The 18,101-nt window shown below is 33.9% G+C and overlaps 1 protein-coding gene across 2 annotated transcripts in view; it reads right to left on the reverse strand.

Moving 5' to 3' along the window:
- The window catches only part of LOC110835660 (uncharacterized), a 146,498-nt gene that overhangs the window by 31,168 nt on the left and 97,229 nt on the right, over positions 1–18,101 (reverse strand). The window contains exons 21-25 of one of the 2 annotated variants that reach the window (XM_087358598.1): positions 17,923–18,046; positions 17,083–17,100; positions 14,701–14,925; positions 12,637–12,797; positions 11,074–11,285 (exon numbers count right to left, since the gene is read on the reverse strand). In XM_087358598.1, coding sequence (XP_087214724.1) covers positions 11,074–11,285; positions 12,637–12,797; positions 14,701–14,925; positions 17,083–17,100; positions 17,923–18,046 — 740 coding nt within the window. Of the gene's footprint in view, positions 1–2,090; positions 11,286–12,636; positions 12,798–14,700; positions 14,926–17,082; positions 17,101–17,922; positions 18,047–18,101 lie in introns of those variants that run through there. The other variant, XM_087358600.1, reaches the window with a different exon arrangement.

An 18,101-nucleotide genomic window follows, 5' to 3' on the forward strand; every position in this document is an offset into this window, starting at 1 on the left:
CTTCATTAGCCTGGATAATCAAGAGTTTACTGTAAAAGAATTCCTCCCATATCTTCCACCTCTATCTCTTACATTAAAGTATATTAAGGGCAAAAAACACTTCTGAGGCCTGGTCATACTGCATCTCAAGGTCAGACAGTGGCATGCTGTAAGTGTGGTTCAGCTGTAGTCCATTTGTGCCAAATGAGTGTGGTATAAAGATGGGTGGAACACTACAGGTTTACATCAGGGACAAGCAACATTAATTCTCAATCTTACATAACTTTCTGCAATAATTACCATACAGTTTCTAAGGATCAATGCTTGAGCAAACTCCATGTTTTGTTCATATGTGGATGTGGGCCGGAACCCTTACCTGTCTGCATCAACAACATTGGTTAAGCTGCTTTTAAACATTTCAAGCCACTGTACACACTTCATTGTGGCAAAACAGTTTTGTCTATATGTGGCAACCAACTGTTGATGGATCTCTGCCAGTTTCATTTCATCAGAAATCAAAACAGTGCTTATTGCATGTTGCTTATCCTTGGTAAAAACCACCACTGGAGCAGTTACCTTTATTCCATGCTCACTTGGCTCAAATTGACTATAATTGAACCACACTTAAAGCATATCAGAATCTAACCTTAAGCTACAGCATGACCAGGACCCAACATTGTTGCCAATCACATAATGACACCATTCCAATTTTTCCCTTACTTTATGAATCTCCTTCATAGTTATATTTGTATTACAAATGAAGGAAGATATTTGAAATCCTTGACCTCCCCTCCAGTGATATGTTTATGAAGAACAAGTACATACCTTTCCATTTATTTTGGAGTACTTCTTTCACATTCCACTTCATTTTAGTGTTTGTATGCTGATATGATTCTCAACAGTAGTGTACATTCTAAATAATTCACTTCCAGAACTTCCAAAGCCTCTACATATTTTTAAAAAATTCTTGAGGAAATGTTTTGTGCATTTTCACATGCTTTCTCTTAATCAATAAATCTTGGATGTTAACATATTATATGGCATGATATGACACTCAGAAGAAATTAATATGATTTATCATAACCAAGAACCTACACCATCACAAAACTGGATACACTTTCTGGTTCATTCAGCCATTATAATAATATAGTACTGTGCACTGATGACGGCTAAATGAGATTAAGAACATACATTAAAATAAAATTTTATAGTGCTGACGGTTCAGCACTGCAATAATAAATTACAATTAAAATTCCATAAAATAGTACCTATAGGATCACATCAAGTGGCAAAACATAATAAAACTGTTGTACCATATTTAAATCAAAACTTCAAAGTGCAAGCACAATTTTACGAATGTACAGACTACTCTGTAAGACATAACAATATATCAGTATCTCTGCAGCAATAGGTCATTCACAAGATTAAAGGAGTCATCCACTGACAAGGGTTATGTTTTGCCACATGCCTTATCCAAAGATATTCCTTCAACCATTCTTTCCTATTAATGACATATTCATATCCTGCAAATGTTTCTAAGTAAATTTTACAGATTACATGAAGCCATGGAAGCATTTTTGTAATTGCTTGTCATAAAATTTTGAAAGAAAATGTTATGTCTGAGACACCAAAGCTAAGTATCTTTATTTTATGCAAAGAAGCAGGAAATGTGATTCTTTAAGACTGTGTATGAGGAAGGAAGGACATTGCAGGGCAAACAGCACATAAGCAGGCTCGATGTAGCATTCATCATGATTAAACAAAGCTGCCAGAAGCAAAATGTAAGCAACAAGAATTAAAAAAAGAAGTAGAATAAAGAGAGCAACATTAAGCACTATGTAGCAACAACAATAAAAGCATTAAGAGTTACATAGTGCTTGTCAGTTGTAGAAATAAGTGATGCTAGTGTCTAGGAAGAAGCTGAATGGTCCACATATCCAAAATATGTTTACACCAAGAAAGTAATTCCTGAAATGCTTCTTTCCTTGCTCTCTTTTAATCTTCCGCCCAATAAAGTTAGTTAAACACCGCAGCAGAAGATGTGAGTGCCACATTTCGAACCATACTTTGCTTGTTGTTGAACCCTGGGGTTTCTGAATTGACACCAATCATTAAGTCATTCATAGTTTAACTAAGTTTATTGGGCACTCAAAAAACTTGTATACATACAAATATTAGTATGTGCAATGGAAAACCAGTGTTCATTGTTAGTAACAGTTAGAGACTAGAAGCACAAGCCATACATGAAAAGTGGGACAAGCCATCCCACTCTGTCCTCTAGCTGCGTCACCACTCAATGACCAGGATGCAGAACACTCACAAACAGTTCTCCTTGTACTGCAGTCAAGACAAGCAAAACAATGCAAGTTTCAAAATACTGAAATTATGATAAATGTTTGATTAAACTTCAGGGATATATAGTACCCTGTTTTTGAATTTTATCCCAGTACTGGCACAAAAACTGTTAACAAGTGCCTTTAGATGCCTTTCTTAAAACATGGTTTTCACACCTAAAATGTGTAATAATCAGAACTGTGTTGATTCAATTAATGAATATTTCCAAATTCAAGTACTCCTTTATAATGATATAATTTTTTTTACTGAACACTAACCTTAAAAATAATTTTTGTTCAAGGTGTAGCCCATATCAGGACAAGCTGCAACTAGTACCCTGGGCTAATATACAAACATTTAAGGTACTTTTTATTCAAATGCATATCGACAACAGTAAATGAACAACGGTAAATTCTAGACATTCCACACCACATGCAAAATAGCCTTACTGCATATTCTGCTTCCTGATCATACACTTGTTATCCTTGTGGTCCCTCTCATGCAAGGTTATAGGGAAATAACCACCATTAGATGACTTTGCAAGCAGGGTTAACACAATTTGTAATATCCAAACATATGAAGTCTCTCTAATAATGTAATTGTTATATTTTCATATATTTGAACACTATAAAATACTGCCATGAGGATTTCAAACAATTCTCCTATAGATAAGCAAATATAACCCACTGACAAAAAATTAAAAATTACTGATTTTGGCTACAACTAAAAACATGTGTAATACCAACGGAAAATAACTTATGGGTCACGAAAGACAAATTTCAAGTTACAAAAGCCCTCAGGCATATAACAGATGCTACTTTATATCTTAATGCGTGGACCATAACTTCAAGTAAACTACAGTTTTCCATATGTCTGAGGACACATATTTGCAAATTTCCTCCACTTTCATTTAGTCTGTAAAATAGTTTAACAGACTTACTATTAACCTGTTTTAATACAACCAAATCCAAAATGTACAATAAAATCTACTGATTCAATATAGTCACATGAACATAATTCACATTATTCTCAGATTTCAAAGAAACATCCTACTTCAGCCACAGTAATGGCACCAAAAATGTCAAGGTAATCCAAGCCTCCAACTTGCAGATTCATCCTACTGTCTTAAACTACATCATCATCCATAAACAGTAAGCAATTATTTGTCCTAAAGTTTGTACCATATTCTTTTATTCACACACAGAATAATAACTTTTAATACAGTGAAAGATGCTGAAGTAATACTATGATTAAATCGTAGCAAGCCGCGGTTCATCACTAGAGCACTCGGATACTAACACAGACGATCATGCAAACATACTTTGCCCTGTTTGTAACTGATTTACAACTACTAACTAGGAGTTGAGTATAGCAAGCACATGCATGGTGAGAAAATCAGCTACTGCAAAGTAGCCAAGAGCACAATTTAATTTAAGTAAGTGCCCAAGGGTAATTATACCTTATTTATCATCTCCTAATGCTTTTGATGCCAGACCCCAAAGACCATAAATATGCAAAAATTGGCATTTGATTTCACTGAATCTCCTTTAACCCTTTCAAACTGAAGCTCACCTAATAATATTTAATAATTCAGTCCATACCACAAATAAAACAATATTTGACCATTACAAAGATCAACTTGTTAATGTTATTTAAGGAAACAACCATACAAAACCCATGAATACAAAATAAAGAGTTACTGAGTATTGAAAAAGGTGGGGAATACAGTTGCCAATGGGCTATAACAGTTTGATTTAGATGTTGGTAACATTTTTAGCCTGATTTTTAAAAAATGAAATCTTCACATTCTATGCCCCACCATTAAGACACAGCAAACCAAAATGATGGGCATGTCACATTTGAACTGATCTGATGCTGGAATATCAAGCAGCGGTTTTAAGATTGACCTAACCAACAAGCTAATAAACATATAAGTATTATACACCATTACATATCACAGCAAATTTTTCACACTTCACAAATTCCATAAAGGAACTTCATCTTCTCTTTGTTTTATGCTGGACACACAGACTACTTTCTGCTTATCATTTTACAAACTATTAAGTCTGAAGGTAAGATAAAACACAGATGAGACAAAATCATGGATACAATCATGATGTACTGTCAAATGCATCAGATCAAAGCAATCTGTCACTGCTTGAAAAGTGGTCCCAGCATCTGTGTGGGTCACAATATATGCCTTCAGTTTTCACCAAAGAAAATACATGCCCTTAGAAAGTAAAATCCAAACATTACTATAAGAGAAACAACATGCAGGCTAATTAAAAACAAATCAACAATGACAGAAATAAAATTTAGAGTTGCTAAAAGAATCACTTAATAGATGATAATAAATAATATATTATTAATTTAATTATTAATATAATTAATAATTAAAAAAATTTATAAACCAATTAAGTCAGGAAGCAAGGCAAAAGATGTATACGTAGAAAATTTGTGGTACTACACAGAACTTTTATTTTGAAAAGACCAGGACAGCCCAACAGAAAGTATGTCTTTCTGAAAATACATAAAAAATAATACAATTATTTGTGAATATTTTTGTTGCCTTTTTGTACAGTGCCATTAAACAGAAACAAGAAATATCATTACAAGTCCTATGTACTATAGTCAGCACAATACAAACCAGCAATGATTTATTGATCATTTTATTTCTTCAGTGTTCTTTACCGTCTTCATTAAAATACTTGGGTATTTTTCTTACTTCCTTTGCTTCTATCCCATAGTATCAGTTATGCAGATTTTGCAATGGAATTAAATAACAGGAATCTGATGAGTCAAACTATTTAGAACTCAAGAAGTCCTCTTTGTTAAAAGTCAGAGGGAGAACAGAGTTGACTGCATTATCCCTTCACAGAAAGTTGTCCAGAAACATATCTCATTATGATAAATTCTACATTGATCCAGCATTATGCTAACACATTTCCAATTATTCTCCATGCTCTTGATAGACAGCAGATAAATACATTTAAGTTCTTCATTCATTTCTGTTTGAATGCATGGTTTCAAAAAGTCCAGGTGTGAAAATGCTTCATTACTGACAAACATGTAAAGATCATTTGTGCTGCTTATTGTTTTTCTGGGAGGAAGAAAACATAGTTCTTACAGAATTTTCTCAAAGAACTTTTTATTTTCAATTACTTCTCCATCTGGTTCTTATGTCAGATAGGAAATTCAGTTTGCATTTGTAATGGTCATTAAAACCAAACTTCTTGAACTTTTATAATTCCAGACGAAAGCTCCACTCCCTGGAGGTTTATGGGTTTTCAATCTACCATTATCAAATGACTTATAAACTGTCATTTTATTCAAACTCTTCATCAATTCTCTCCAGTCATTCTCCATTGAAGGAAACTATAAATGAAAGCATGTGTTATTAATGACACAGTTTTTATCATCATTTTGTCTTAATTCTTAACTTGTTATATTAAATAGTAAATGCAATGATGGTGATGATATTTGCCGAACGCTGTAGCTTTTCCAGTGTTCTGGCATACAATGCAGTTTCTTCCTCTTTCCAAATTCACATGGTCACCAAAACTTATTTTATAATCTCTTCCCTTCACCACATAGCCCTTAAATACTCTGAAACAATTTTCATCACATTATTCCCTCAAACATGTGCTCACTACTGAAAGTTTAGCACCTCACTCCTCTGTTCCACCAATTATATCCTTCACATTCTACTTGCCACCTACTGCCTGCTCTACATAAGGCTTCATAAAAGACCCCATTACACATTCACCCTGAAAACATCTGAAATGTTGAAAATTCTACAATATTCAACATGGCTGAATCTAAAAACCAAAGTTACACATTAAACTTCAAGACAAGAGCCCTTAAATCTGTTTAAAATTCTGTTGAACCAAGTGCCTCAAGGCAATTGCAATCACTTTCATACACAGAAACATGTACCCATAATCCCAATATAGCAGAGTTCTTTACACAGGGAGGCCTGTGCAGTTATAAAAAGTTATTAAAATTACAAAATTTCACAAAGGAATTTTCTGCTGTATTTTCATAGCGCTGTACATAACAATGCTTTGTTTGGGAATGGACAAATAAAAACAATTATAATATATAACTTACCTTCAAATACTCCTCCCTCATCTCCATGTAGACAGACTTGCATATTCCTGATAATTATTCCTGGCTGCAGAGAAACTACAGTGGAAAACTTCAAGTCTTCACAACACCTGCCTGTCACTAAGAAACAGAGACTAACGCAGAGAAGTTCGTGTGGCATAACTACTTCTCTCTTCAGATTTAGTGGAGTTACTTTATACAGAAGTTAAGCTCAGTATCTTCATCCATTCTTAAACAATTCAACCAATCATCAGGTTCTAATTGTATGTTGTTGTTTCTTAATAAAACTGTGTGTAACAGATGCCATTTTCTCATCAGTCACTGCTTTCACCACGTACAACATTTCCTCTTCTGCATCTTCTGTTTGGCTTTCACAGCCACAGAAATGCTGACATAATTTATTATCCAATCACAAAGCCTTAAGCACAATCAATTTCAAAATGAAAGGAAAATGATTAAGACTACAGAATGGTTTGTGGGGACTCACTGTGTACGATCTCAAGACCAATCAGCACGCAAAATGCTGAGAAAGGAGTGTGTGTGGCCAGCTTTATCTGTAATATTAGTTGTACTTGAATAATATAAATGTTAGATACTGATATTTCAAAAAATAAGAAAGAATTTAACTTAGATATATAATTTTTTTTTAGAAATATAAAAGTAAAAGAGTAAAGAGTTACTGGAACAATTATGAAATATAACAATTTAAAACCTAAAATTAAATAAAAGTACATGCTTTATGCTTCCACCTTCACTTCAGAAAACACCATTAGGAATGTCCAAGAAGATTATGAGAAAATGGAATTTAATGGAAATGCATCAGCTACTGGTCTACACTGATGTTAATGTTAGGTGAAAATGAAAGTTTAAAAGTAGTTACTAACAACATTGCTCTGTAAATAAATGCACAAAATTAGTAATGTCTTGATAACAAAATACAATACAAAATCATAAAATCCAGGGAATGAACAAATCATTTGAAAAGTAGTGAAGAACGAGTTGAAGGAACAAACTTTATAAATATAAAATTTAACTTGTTCAAGAGGAAGAACAGAAAATGAGAACAATTTTGTGTGAATGTGTAGAATGAATTCAGTGATAGGCTCTTGTACACATGATAATGATCCTCTGGGTTCCATAAAAGGCAGGGAATTTCTAGACTAGAAGAGTGATTATTGGCTTCTCAAGGACTCTGCTCAACATTGTTAATTAGTCACAATAATTATATGTGAAACACTGGAGTGTATCTCAGGTACTTAGTTTTATCTCCAGGTGAAAAGGTCAGATGCAGTTTAAAACTTAAAGCCTCTCTTTCTCTAACGCCAACCCCACCATCATGTGACGCGCTCTGATTTCACAAACAATGCTATTTCATTTGGATCATACTGATACATCCAATTATATCTGATGTAGAAGAAATTGTAGTAATTAAAGTACAAAGATTAAAGTAAACTTAGAATGAGTTTAAAGTTTCAGTTTCATTCGTTCAGTATCTTGGCAGTTATGTATCACCATTAAAGATGAATCAAGAAGGATTTGAAAAGACAGCCATCTTAAGATGAATCAATACTGAACATACTGATCAATGAAGCATTAGTTACTTCTTATAGGAAACTATAATACTTTTGTCCTTTATGAAAACATGTCTCTCATGAACCTAACCTCAAAATAAACTGAAGTGATGGTGCATATGTCACCTTGTTTATGTTCATATCGAATATAAGTAACTCTTCCAGAGCTTACATCATGCTGTGTTCACTTTGCATCACTCTTCAACCCAGAAGCAAAACAAGTTTTTGACACATTTCCCGTTTTAAAATTTAAAATGAGAGACCACTACATTCTACAACTTTAGAAACTTATAAATCTGGGTCCTTTTAAATGGTTTTATATCACAAATAAGGTGAAGAAGGTTCTAAAAAAATATAAATATTTACTGCACCTGAGTGAAATTACTGTTTTCTCTAAATAGCTACACTACCAAAACCCCATGCACTATTTGCATTACTATTGGTTCTTTCATTCAAAAATCTTAAGTACCATAACTTTCATTAATTCTAAAGCAATCTTACAGATGCAGACTTAAAACATAAAACAGCCAAATGCAAACAGAATATTATCTAAAATACTTTTATGCCTTACTACACATAACATTCTCTTACAAGATTAACTTCTTTAAAAAATTCTACAAGATCTTCAATTCTTCACTGGTAAAAGTATGGCACTCTACAAATACTAATATTTATTGCAGGACATGAAAAATGCAGATAGCATACTCACAATAATTTTTTGTTTGTATATTGGACAACAGCAGCAGTGACATCTACATGGCAAACAACTGGGGAATGAACCTTGACAGAAGCAACACACTAATGACAGCTGGTGATGACAGATAACATTGCTAATCATGGAAAACTGAGGTGGGTAACTGTCTCTTTGAAAGTGTATCTGACTTCTCAAAATCTAATTACAAACACCTCATTAACAGAAATACTTAAATGAACAATTAAATAAAAGTTCTTCACCAATTTTTTTGCCACTTAAAAATGAATTTTGGCATCATTCCTAGAGAAACTGTCATTCATTACCCTCCCTCACAAAAGTACAAATTATTAAATACAGAGTAAAAGTCCAATGTAAAAAGCATGGCTTACAATGGGAAATTCCTTTTCATGAGTGATTTTATGCACAGTCATTATAATAATGTTGAACACAGAAATATTTTTCAGTTTGAACAAGAACATAATTTCATTATTTTTGGCATAATGAACACTTCTGATTTCTTCCTGCATTCATGTAAATATACGTCTGCCAATCGGGCACAATTGCTATTTCATTATTTTCACAAAATAAGGCTGACGTTTTCTCAGGTATCATCTAGCCGTGAAGAACACACAAGTTCCATAACACAATACTGCCAGAACAGTCCCATACATCCCCATCCATGGTTTGATAGCCAAGCTTATAAATACAATAAGACAATTCTAAAAGAAAAACTAAAGTAGGATATCGAGCATGGCCTGATACAACTTCGTAGTGGTATTCTAAATATCATTGACATCAATGGGTCAAATTGAATTAATTATCATAAATATCTAGTGATAAATTTAAGTACTATATTTATACACCTCCAGTCTCTACCTACCTAGTACGTCATGGGGGTACTTTCTTTGGACATACATATAGAATATAGAATACATAGAAGTTTGGAAGGTGGCTCCCAGTTTACAGTCTTCTGAGGCTTCAAGGGACTCATAATACAAAGCTAATCCTTGCGACGAGTAACTGTCATCTTTCATGACTAATTCTTGCTCCTCACTTTGCAATAGGGTTTCTATATATTTCTGTTTATACAATCCACCTCTGGCTTCTTCAAAGACCAAGTTATAAGGACTAGTCTTATCTAATGGACCTAAAATAATAAAAGGTCCTTCCTTTTAAATGAAAATGGAGCAAGACTCTAAAATACCGCGTGTATTTTTTTATCCAGACAACAGATTATGTCCAAAGTGGATACTCTTGTGATAATATCAAATGACTATCCGTTATGTAATATAGCCTACAAAAGGTCATTGATATTTAAACTTGAAGCCAATAAATCATAACTCATGACTGCAGTGTTTGATGTACAATTCATGCATCAAACTGGATCAAAGTAAAGTGGCTATGAGATTTCAAGCAAATTTTTATGCACAAATTTTATAATTTGATGTAAATCATTACATTAGATCCCAACTTTGATCAATAATTTAGCAACAAATGCAACAATCAAAGTCAGATAATGCAGACGTTTTCAAACAAATATCAGTAGTTTCCATAAAGTCATCAATAACAGCAAATGGTACTTTAATCCCTTGTGACAAGGGACACTCTTTCAGTCATATAACATTCATTTCAGTTTCTCATTAGCTTATCACATAAAGAGATACTTCATTGAACTCATAACGTAAGGAAGATTTTCTGTTTATAGATGTCCCAAATACAGATGTGTGTTACAGGTGGATGCTTTGGCTAGCAATTTATAATTATAACAAATTATGCAAAGCATCATACTTCTCAGCATGACATACCTGAGATATTACTACTGTTATGCAAGTAAAATATTTTTGTTTGTGGAGCCACTATAGTCGAATAACATATTTTATTATTGTTGCTGTTGTTGTTCTTAAAACATTCATGCTGAAATAATTTCCAGACCCTCTATCTGAGTAAACCCTGGTAAAATAATTAATTTCTCAATGACAAATTTCATTACAAATTTTTATTAGATAAAAAGGAGTTGCTGAATTTTAACTAATTTACTGAGAAGCGAAAAGCACATGAAAAGAAAAGAATTCTTAGAGGAATTCAATTATGGTACTTGTTATATCTTTGTAATTTATATATCTTCAATCAGAAAAAATGGAGTGTCGTTTCTAAAATCCGAGTCTGCAATGTTAATATTCAGAATCCAAGGAATGTACACATGAACAGCAAGTTCTGTTAGCCTAACATACAGCAATCTAGCCAGTAAGTAACTCTGATCCAATTCATTTACAATCACGAGAATGTTCACCAAACAAGAGAGAAACGTTTCTTCTTTGGTACATGGTTAACAGTAATCTTTTTCAGCATCCCTGCAGATGTGCCCTTGCGAGGTTTGAACAAGTTTACCTGCAGTCCAACCTTGATCTTCTTGGTGAGAGCCCCCTGAGGGAAGACTGCCTGTACTTGAGGTACCACACTGGATGACACCATGCCTCCCTCGGGCCCTATGGCATGCACCTCCTGCCGGATGCGAGACACCACAGAAAAATACTGAGGAAAGTCTGTGGTCAGAATACGGGTCATGCGGCCAGAGCTTATCTCCTCTAAAGCAGTCAATTCTGCAGAAAAAAAATCATAGTCCAGCTGAGTCTTGAACCACTGAATGTCATGATAAAGCAATTACCAATTGTAATACTGTGATGGCAGAAGCTGAAGGTTCATCGCAACTAATACCAAGCCTGCTACTGGACATGACCTGAACCACTTCTATTCACCTCCCATGCATCTAAGATCCTTCTTAATTTCTTAATGTTATTATGCATATATTTCCTGCTCTGACAAGTTGACATTTTCCAAGAAATGTCCCCACAAAAAGTCTGTATACATTCTTCGTCTTCCTGATCCTAGTCACATGATCAACCCATCCATCACCACCTCTAATATTTGATTATTCTAAAAATATCAGGTGACATGTACATGATCAAGAAAAATGCTCCAGTTAAAATTCTTATGCATTAACCAAAACTCTTGATGTATAAACATAATTTTGTTGTTAATTTCTGATATATGTTTGGAAGATTGTGTAGCCACCAGTGGTAACTTATTGAATCATTATATAACATGATGGAACACATGCTAGAACAATGTGTGTTTACAGTTTTAACATTATATTCTACTGGCAGTATAGCTCAAATGCAGACTTTCACAAAGAAAGACAGTGAAAGACAGTATGTAAAGAAACAACTGCCATACAGTTGAACTGAAAGAAAAAATGTTATTTGTCTTCATAACCACTGCAGATACTCTAAAAGCACAGTATTTGATAATTTTGAACACTGATTGAAATCCTCCTGAATACCAGTAGTTCACATACTGAACATGTTTTTCACTGACACATTATGACGACACTTGATACTGGGGGATCCTCATTAAATGATTTCAGGTCGTCCAGTACAAACAACACTTTACAAAAAGCAAAACTACAGTTCATTAAATCTCTGAAAATAAGCTCACATATAAAAAATGGTACATTACACAAATCACAAAAATATACATATTATTAAAACATTTTTCAGCATAGTGTACATTTCACAAAACAAAACAAAAATAATTTATTCCTCTACGCTGTATTCATGCCATTACTTCCTTTGTTAACAATAGATTTGTACTGCAAATGAGGTATCAAAAATAACAAAGAACACACATGGAAGACAAATGTACTTGAAATGAGTAAAACACTTTACACTAGCTTTACAGTAGCCAGATTCTGGATGAAAAACACAAATTCTCAAAGGCAACATGAAACAGCTCCACGAATCAAGGTTTCTATCATTATTACAGACTGCTTTTTCACTGTTATTAAAGAAACTCAACATTTCCATGGCAGTGAAATACACTGTTTTCCATAAGCTTCACATAAAAAAACATTGTTAAGTAAATATATGATATAATATTTCTACTTTCACTCACCTTCTCCCTCAAAACTCTCATTGAGTACTTCATGGACAGCTTCTTCACTTGCCTCCAAGGTGTGCTCACGCCACGTTTCACCATTGTCAGAGCGAAGAATAACAATTTCACGTTCCATGCCACGAAGAGACCCAAAATGTGGCACCTCAATGATAACAGGTCTAGAGAACAGAACCTTTTTTTATTTTGAGTTTCACACAGAAAAGAGAGATTACATTGTTGTCCAAAAAACTCTATTTCTGCTTCTTGCAGTGATACAGAGATAAAAGAGAAACCTTCTTTTGCCATCATACAACTCATGCAGAACTGGCGTGTAATGCTGAGTCCTTACTAAGGCAAATGAGATTCATGGCTGAAGCTCAAAGATTTTGGATGTCTTCTTAAAGATACCAGGTCTTTAAACGAGCCCTTTAAGGGCTATGACAGTAAGTCTTATTTTTTATGTTAATGGTATACTATAGAAAACAAAAACAATTCTAAAGTGTGTGTGCTTTTTGCAGATAAAATTGTTGGCCTATGGACAGATTCAAATGCAAAATATTTAAATCTGAATGATAATGGTCAATAAAAATAAAATTGGTAGGATTTGAGGTATTCACAGCAGCGAGTCATCCTGATGTTGGAGGAAGCATGACCTCTGCAACGTTGGTGGACATCTACCAGACTACACAGCGCAACAACCCAGAAGATAGCAATCTTCAAAAATAAAATAAATACCTGCTCCCCTCACACTTCTAGCATCTCTAATGCCCCACAAATAAATTAGTAATAATGTGAATGATAATACTTATGATTACTTTTTGCTCATTAACAAACAGATTTTGGACATTCATTTTCAAATACCACAATCTGCTTATTTTGAAAAAGATTCCCAGCTGCTCTTGGCATCATTTCCACACAGAAACTTTTAAACATATATAGTTAAATATCATAACAGGCACACAATGAGAGAGTAGGCTTATTTCTGCAAATACAACACACCCATTAAAAAATGTATTAGGCATCAAGACTCAAACTCACATATGTGATCTCTGCATAAACACCAGTCCTCTACCACACCAGCTGGTCTAAGATGGAACATGGACAACTAATTGAAGTATAGTTTGCACCTTTGTTTTTTTATCAGAGGACTCAGAAAAGTCATTAGGATCTCTTTTTTTTTACTTATTTATTTACATATTTTATTAGGTAGATATTCTGGTGTCTTTGCTTAACAGACATGTCATACATAAATCATTGTAGTTAATGGCAGGCAGGCAGGCAGGCACATGGAGAAATACGAGGAGTTTACAAATGACTGGAATTATGATGTGAGCTATATGCTTAAACCACTTCTGGTTTGGGACTTAATAAATTTCAAGCAATTGACTTTTGTTGCACAGAGTGTACATACAGCACTGCACAGTCCAAAATCTAAGCTCAAGTTTCTCAACGAATTTTCTATTAATTTTTGTTTATTCTGTCTGAGGTATTTAATTAAATAGTAATATTAAAAAAAATGTTTGCAGTCATTTCTATGCAAATAATAATTAATACATCAAGATCAATGCTCAAGTCTGAGAATAAATTTTTTACTTCAGTCAACTATGCTGGGACTGCCTAAGAGAAATTGTTAAAATATGGAGTAGTGGGTAAAAAAAAACTTGGATACCAGTGTCCTATACCACTCACTTGTCTACAAGCAAATACAGATGTCCAAGGAAATTATAATCTTCTCTTTTGTTAAGCTGCAGAACCTAGTCTCAAGTCTAAGGAAAGCCAGTAATATAAAGATGTATTTTTATTCGCATTAGGCAGACATAAGCATCTGGCATAACTAACTGTAACAAAAGGAAAGTAGAGGAAAGAAACATACAGACAAGAACAAGGAAATTATGAATGATTGGAATTATGTCACAGTTTCAGATTTTGAACATTTTAAGTGCAGAGACTGCACAGAGTTCATGAATTGTTATCAGCTGTTTGTTGTTCTCAGGTATTTCAGTTTTGAATATTAAGATTGTAAAGGAACTATGGAGGAACTAAAACCACAAACTTCCTGGTACTCTAGATATGGCTACTCACCCTAAGAACTTTGCCCCAACTGGTCCCAGCTCCAGTATACGGCTTGCAAGAGCTTCGCCCTCCATGAGGGGTGGTGGATGACTCAGCTTGTCCCTCTTCAAGTAACGACAGGTAACTCGCATGGGCATGGCAGCCTTTCGAGGAGGCACAATTACACGAACGCCACTGTGCCTGCAGCCACGCATGGCTCCACCTCGAGCATCCACCAGGAAGCTGACCAGGAAACTAGGGCATATTATCATGTAACTATTACCGAATTTTGAATAAATGCATAAAAATTAGTGCAATTCTGTTTCTGGTTGAACATATGATTGTTTATACTACCAATCTAGTATGACATCCATGTACATGAATGACGCAGTTCTCAACTCATTTCCTCTCACAGCAGATCTTCAACATCAGGGACATTTCAAGAAGCTACAGTCTTCTAACATTTTCAGTAACAACATGTATTCAAAAGTTGTGTACAAGATGTTTCTTACCTCCTGTTCCCTATTGACATTTCTAACCTACATATACCACAACAAATCACACTATAAATTTCAAATTTTCAGTTTCTGTCCGGTTCTTAAATCCAGCATTACTTACTACAGCGTTATAAACAGAAATACAAAAATAATAATATTCTTCACTAATTTGAGAATATTCAAACATATGCAATATTATTAACTAATGCAAAACAGAAGTTTAGGAAGATGTTTAAAGTGATGGAATGATGTGAAAAACAAGCACACAGTACAAAAAATAAATAAAGTATATGCAAGAAAGAAAGTCAAAATAGAACACAGGAATGTTTCAATACTATTTACATCTGACATATCTGCCACCCTAATATGTTCACAGTACTTATTTTATTGATCATGCAGTTAACTAAATCAACACCTATTACACTGAGTGGGGCAAAAACATATACATGTTCCATAGCCTGGTAGTACGTTTCCGATTACAAAGACTAACTCATCTTCTGTTAGTAAAATATACACGAGATATATGTGTTACAAAACAATAATTGTATTCAGAATTTCCCAAATATGGTTGAAAAATAAGTTTGATAATAAAAATGAATTTATATAATTTTAAATTAATATATACAAGACAAATTTACTATAAAAAATCATAATGTTTAGAATTGTACAACTAAAATTGTACACCATTATATAAATCAGTTAAAAATTTAAAAATTTCTGCTAAGCAACCACAAAAGGTTAAAAACTCTGAAATCATGGGAAATTGTTATAAATGCTAAACTGTTGGCCTTCACAATGGATACTTGTTATATCAGACTTGAGCACAGTATCACACATTTTTTAGAATATCTTGGACTTCCTTGTTCCAATATTTAATGATTTTGTTCCTGAAACATTTAACTATCCATGGAAAAAAGTGTTTTTCTGACAAAATTTAAGACATGATTATGAAAGAATCAACATTCACATCAGTAGTGTGGGTGAGTTATGAATTCATGTAATAAAATCTGGTAAGTTTTTAAGAAAATCTTCAAAGCAACTTCAAAATAAATACTGCATAATTTGTTGTTCCAGCTTCATTCCTATAGCACAAAATACATAGAAAGTGTAACTGTAATACAGAGTAATCCAGAATCGCAGGCATTAAGCGTAGCTTTTATACATCAATAATCTCATTTGTCTTTCATGAATGATTTTCTGTGGGAACATCTGAAGGACACTGTTTATTCTAATCAACCATGACGTTCTAGATATTCTGGAAATGCTGGATGCCTTACCACACTAAGGCGGAGTTTAGCAAATAGAAACATACTTAGATTAATGGATACAATTAAAAATACAAATTATAATAGTTCTACATGAAATAATGTTGTTGTTGTTGTTGTTGTTGTTGTTGTTTCTTGGCTCTACAACCCAGTTGGGGTTTTTGCCGCCTCCTTTTCGGAGGTTTCTTGGTCTTGATGAGTGCATTTATGAGTAGTGAGTGACCAGCCCACTGACTCTGCACAATTTCTACTCAATCCTGATTTGACTGCCAAAGCCATATAGCAGTGAATCAGGAGACTTGGGTGAAAAATGGCCGTTGAATTTTGCTTACGAAACAACATGAAGTATTAATCTCCCCAAATGCGTAAGTCCTTCACACATGGCCACGTTTCTGGTTCATCTAGGAATACAGCAGCCACAATCTGTACCAGAATTGTGTAAACCTTTTTAAATGATTGGACTACTTGACAAAATTTTGAAATTTTGTATGAACCAATTGAGAACTACGAAGGCACATGAAAAACTTGTACATTGTTGGGCAACAATGCTCTACATAACTGAAATCTCACAAGAACAAGGAAACTACTTTACTTATAGCTACAGCTTCGCTAGTCAGTTCTCTACCCATAAATGAGCCATGATTACTTACTTCTTCCAGTGCAGTTTCCTGAGAGTTTGCCAATTGTTGATGTCAGAAATAAGAGGAAATGTAACACATTAGCTCACAAACAGACTTATCAATACTATGGTCACTTTTAACATTATACCCAAGAATAAACAAAACTGTAAGTTGATCTATAAACAAATCTATACAATAAAATGTATCAAACACACTTTTTGAGTTGGACGTTAAACATTCCAATACTTCAAAAGGAGACAGAAGTGTAAAACAGTTACAATATATCTGTCACTAGATTGTACAAAATACTGTAATCTAATTTTAAGTGGCAATAGGATTACAACCAACCCTGTCACTGTTTATTACTGAATATTTTTATCTGCAACTATACAGGTGTCTGGCACAGAATATGATCCAGTGGTAGGGTCTTAGAAACATGATAATGAATAATTTCATCCCATAAAATGCAGGGGATTTCTTGACTGAATGAATAAATATCAGATGGTCAAGAATGACCCTGCTCCATGGCGCTGGTCCGTTAGTCAGTCTTTCAGTTAGCTAAAATGTACACCTATCAATTCTTTCCATGTTGTTATCTGACAGAATAAGCTATTTTACTGAGTCAAAATAAAAATATACAGACTGCTACTTAGTTTCTTTATCTTCATATTGACTATTTACACAAGGTAAAAAGAAATTCTTGGTTATATCAGTACACTGTAGAAGAGACATGTTTAAAATATAATTCCTAAAATAGGTCTTGAATCAAATGTTACTTAGCACCTGAGTGCATACAGCACATACATTTTCACTGACAATGAAAGGGTTACTTACTAGATCTCAAGAATAAAAATTATTTGTCATACTCACCCCACATGTACAGGGTGTCGATTAATATCAATATTGTCAGGAGTGTAGTTTGAGGAAGTGAACTGGGAGTAACTTTCCTTCACATGCTGTGGACTGATGGTGTCATCCACAGCTGTTGGGGGAGCTGCAAGTACAAGAAAGTTATAACAAAAACGGTTGGTAAGAAACATACACAATCT

Source organism: Zootermopsis nevadensis, unplaced genomic scaffold (assembly GCF_977971745.1).
Source record: "Zootermopsis nevadensis isolate Lab colony 2312 unplaced genomic scaffold, Znev_1.0 Znev_ptg000030l, whole genome shotgun sequence".
In the NCBI taxonomy this organism is placed as follows: Eukaryota; Metazoa; Arthropoda; class Insecta; order Blattodea; family Termopsidae; genus Zootermopsis; species Zootermopsis nevadensis.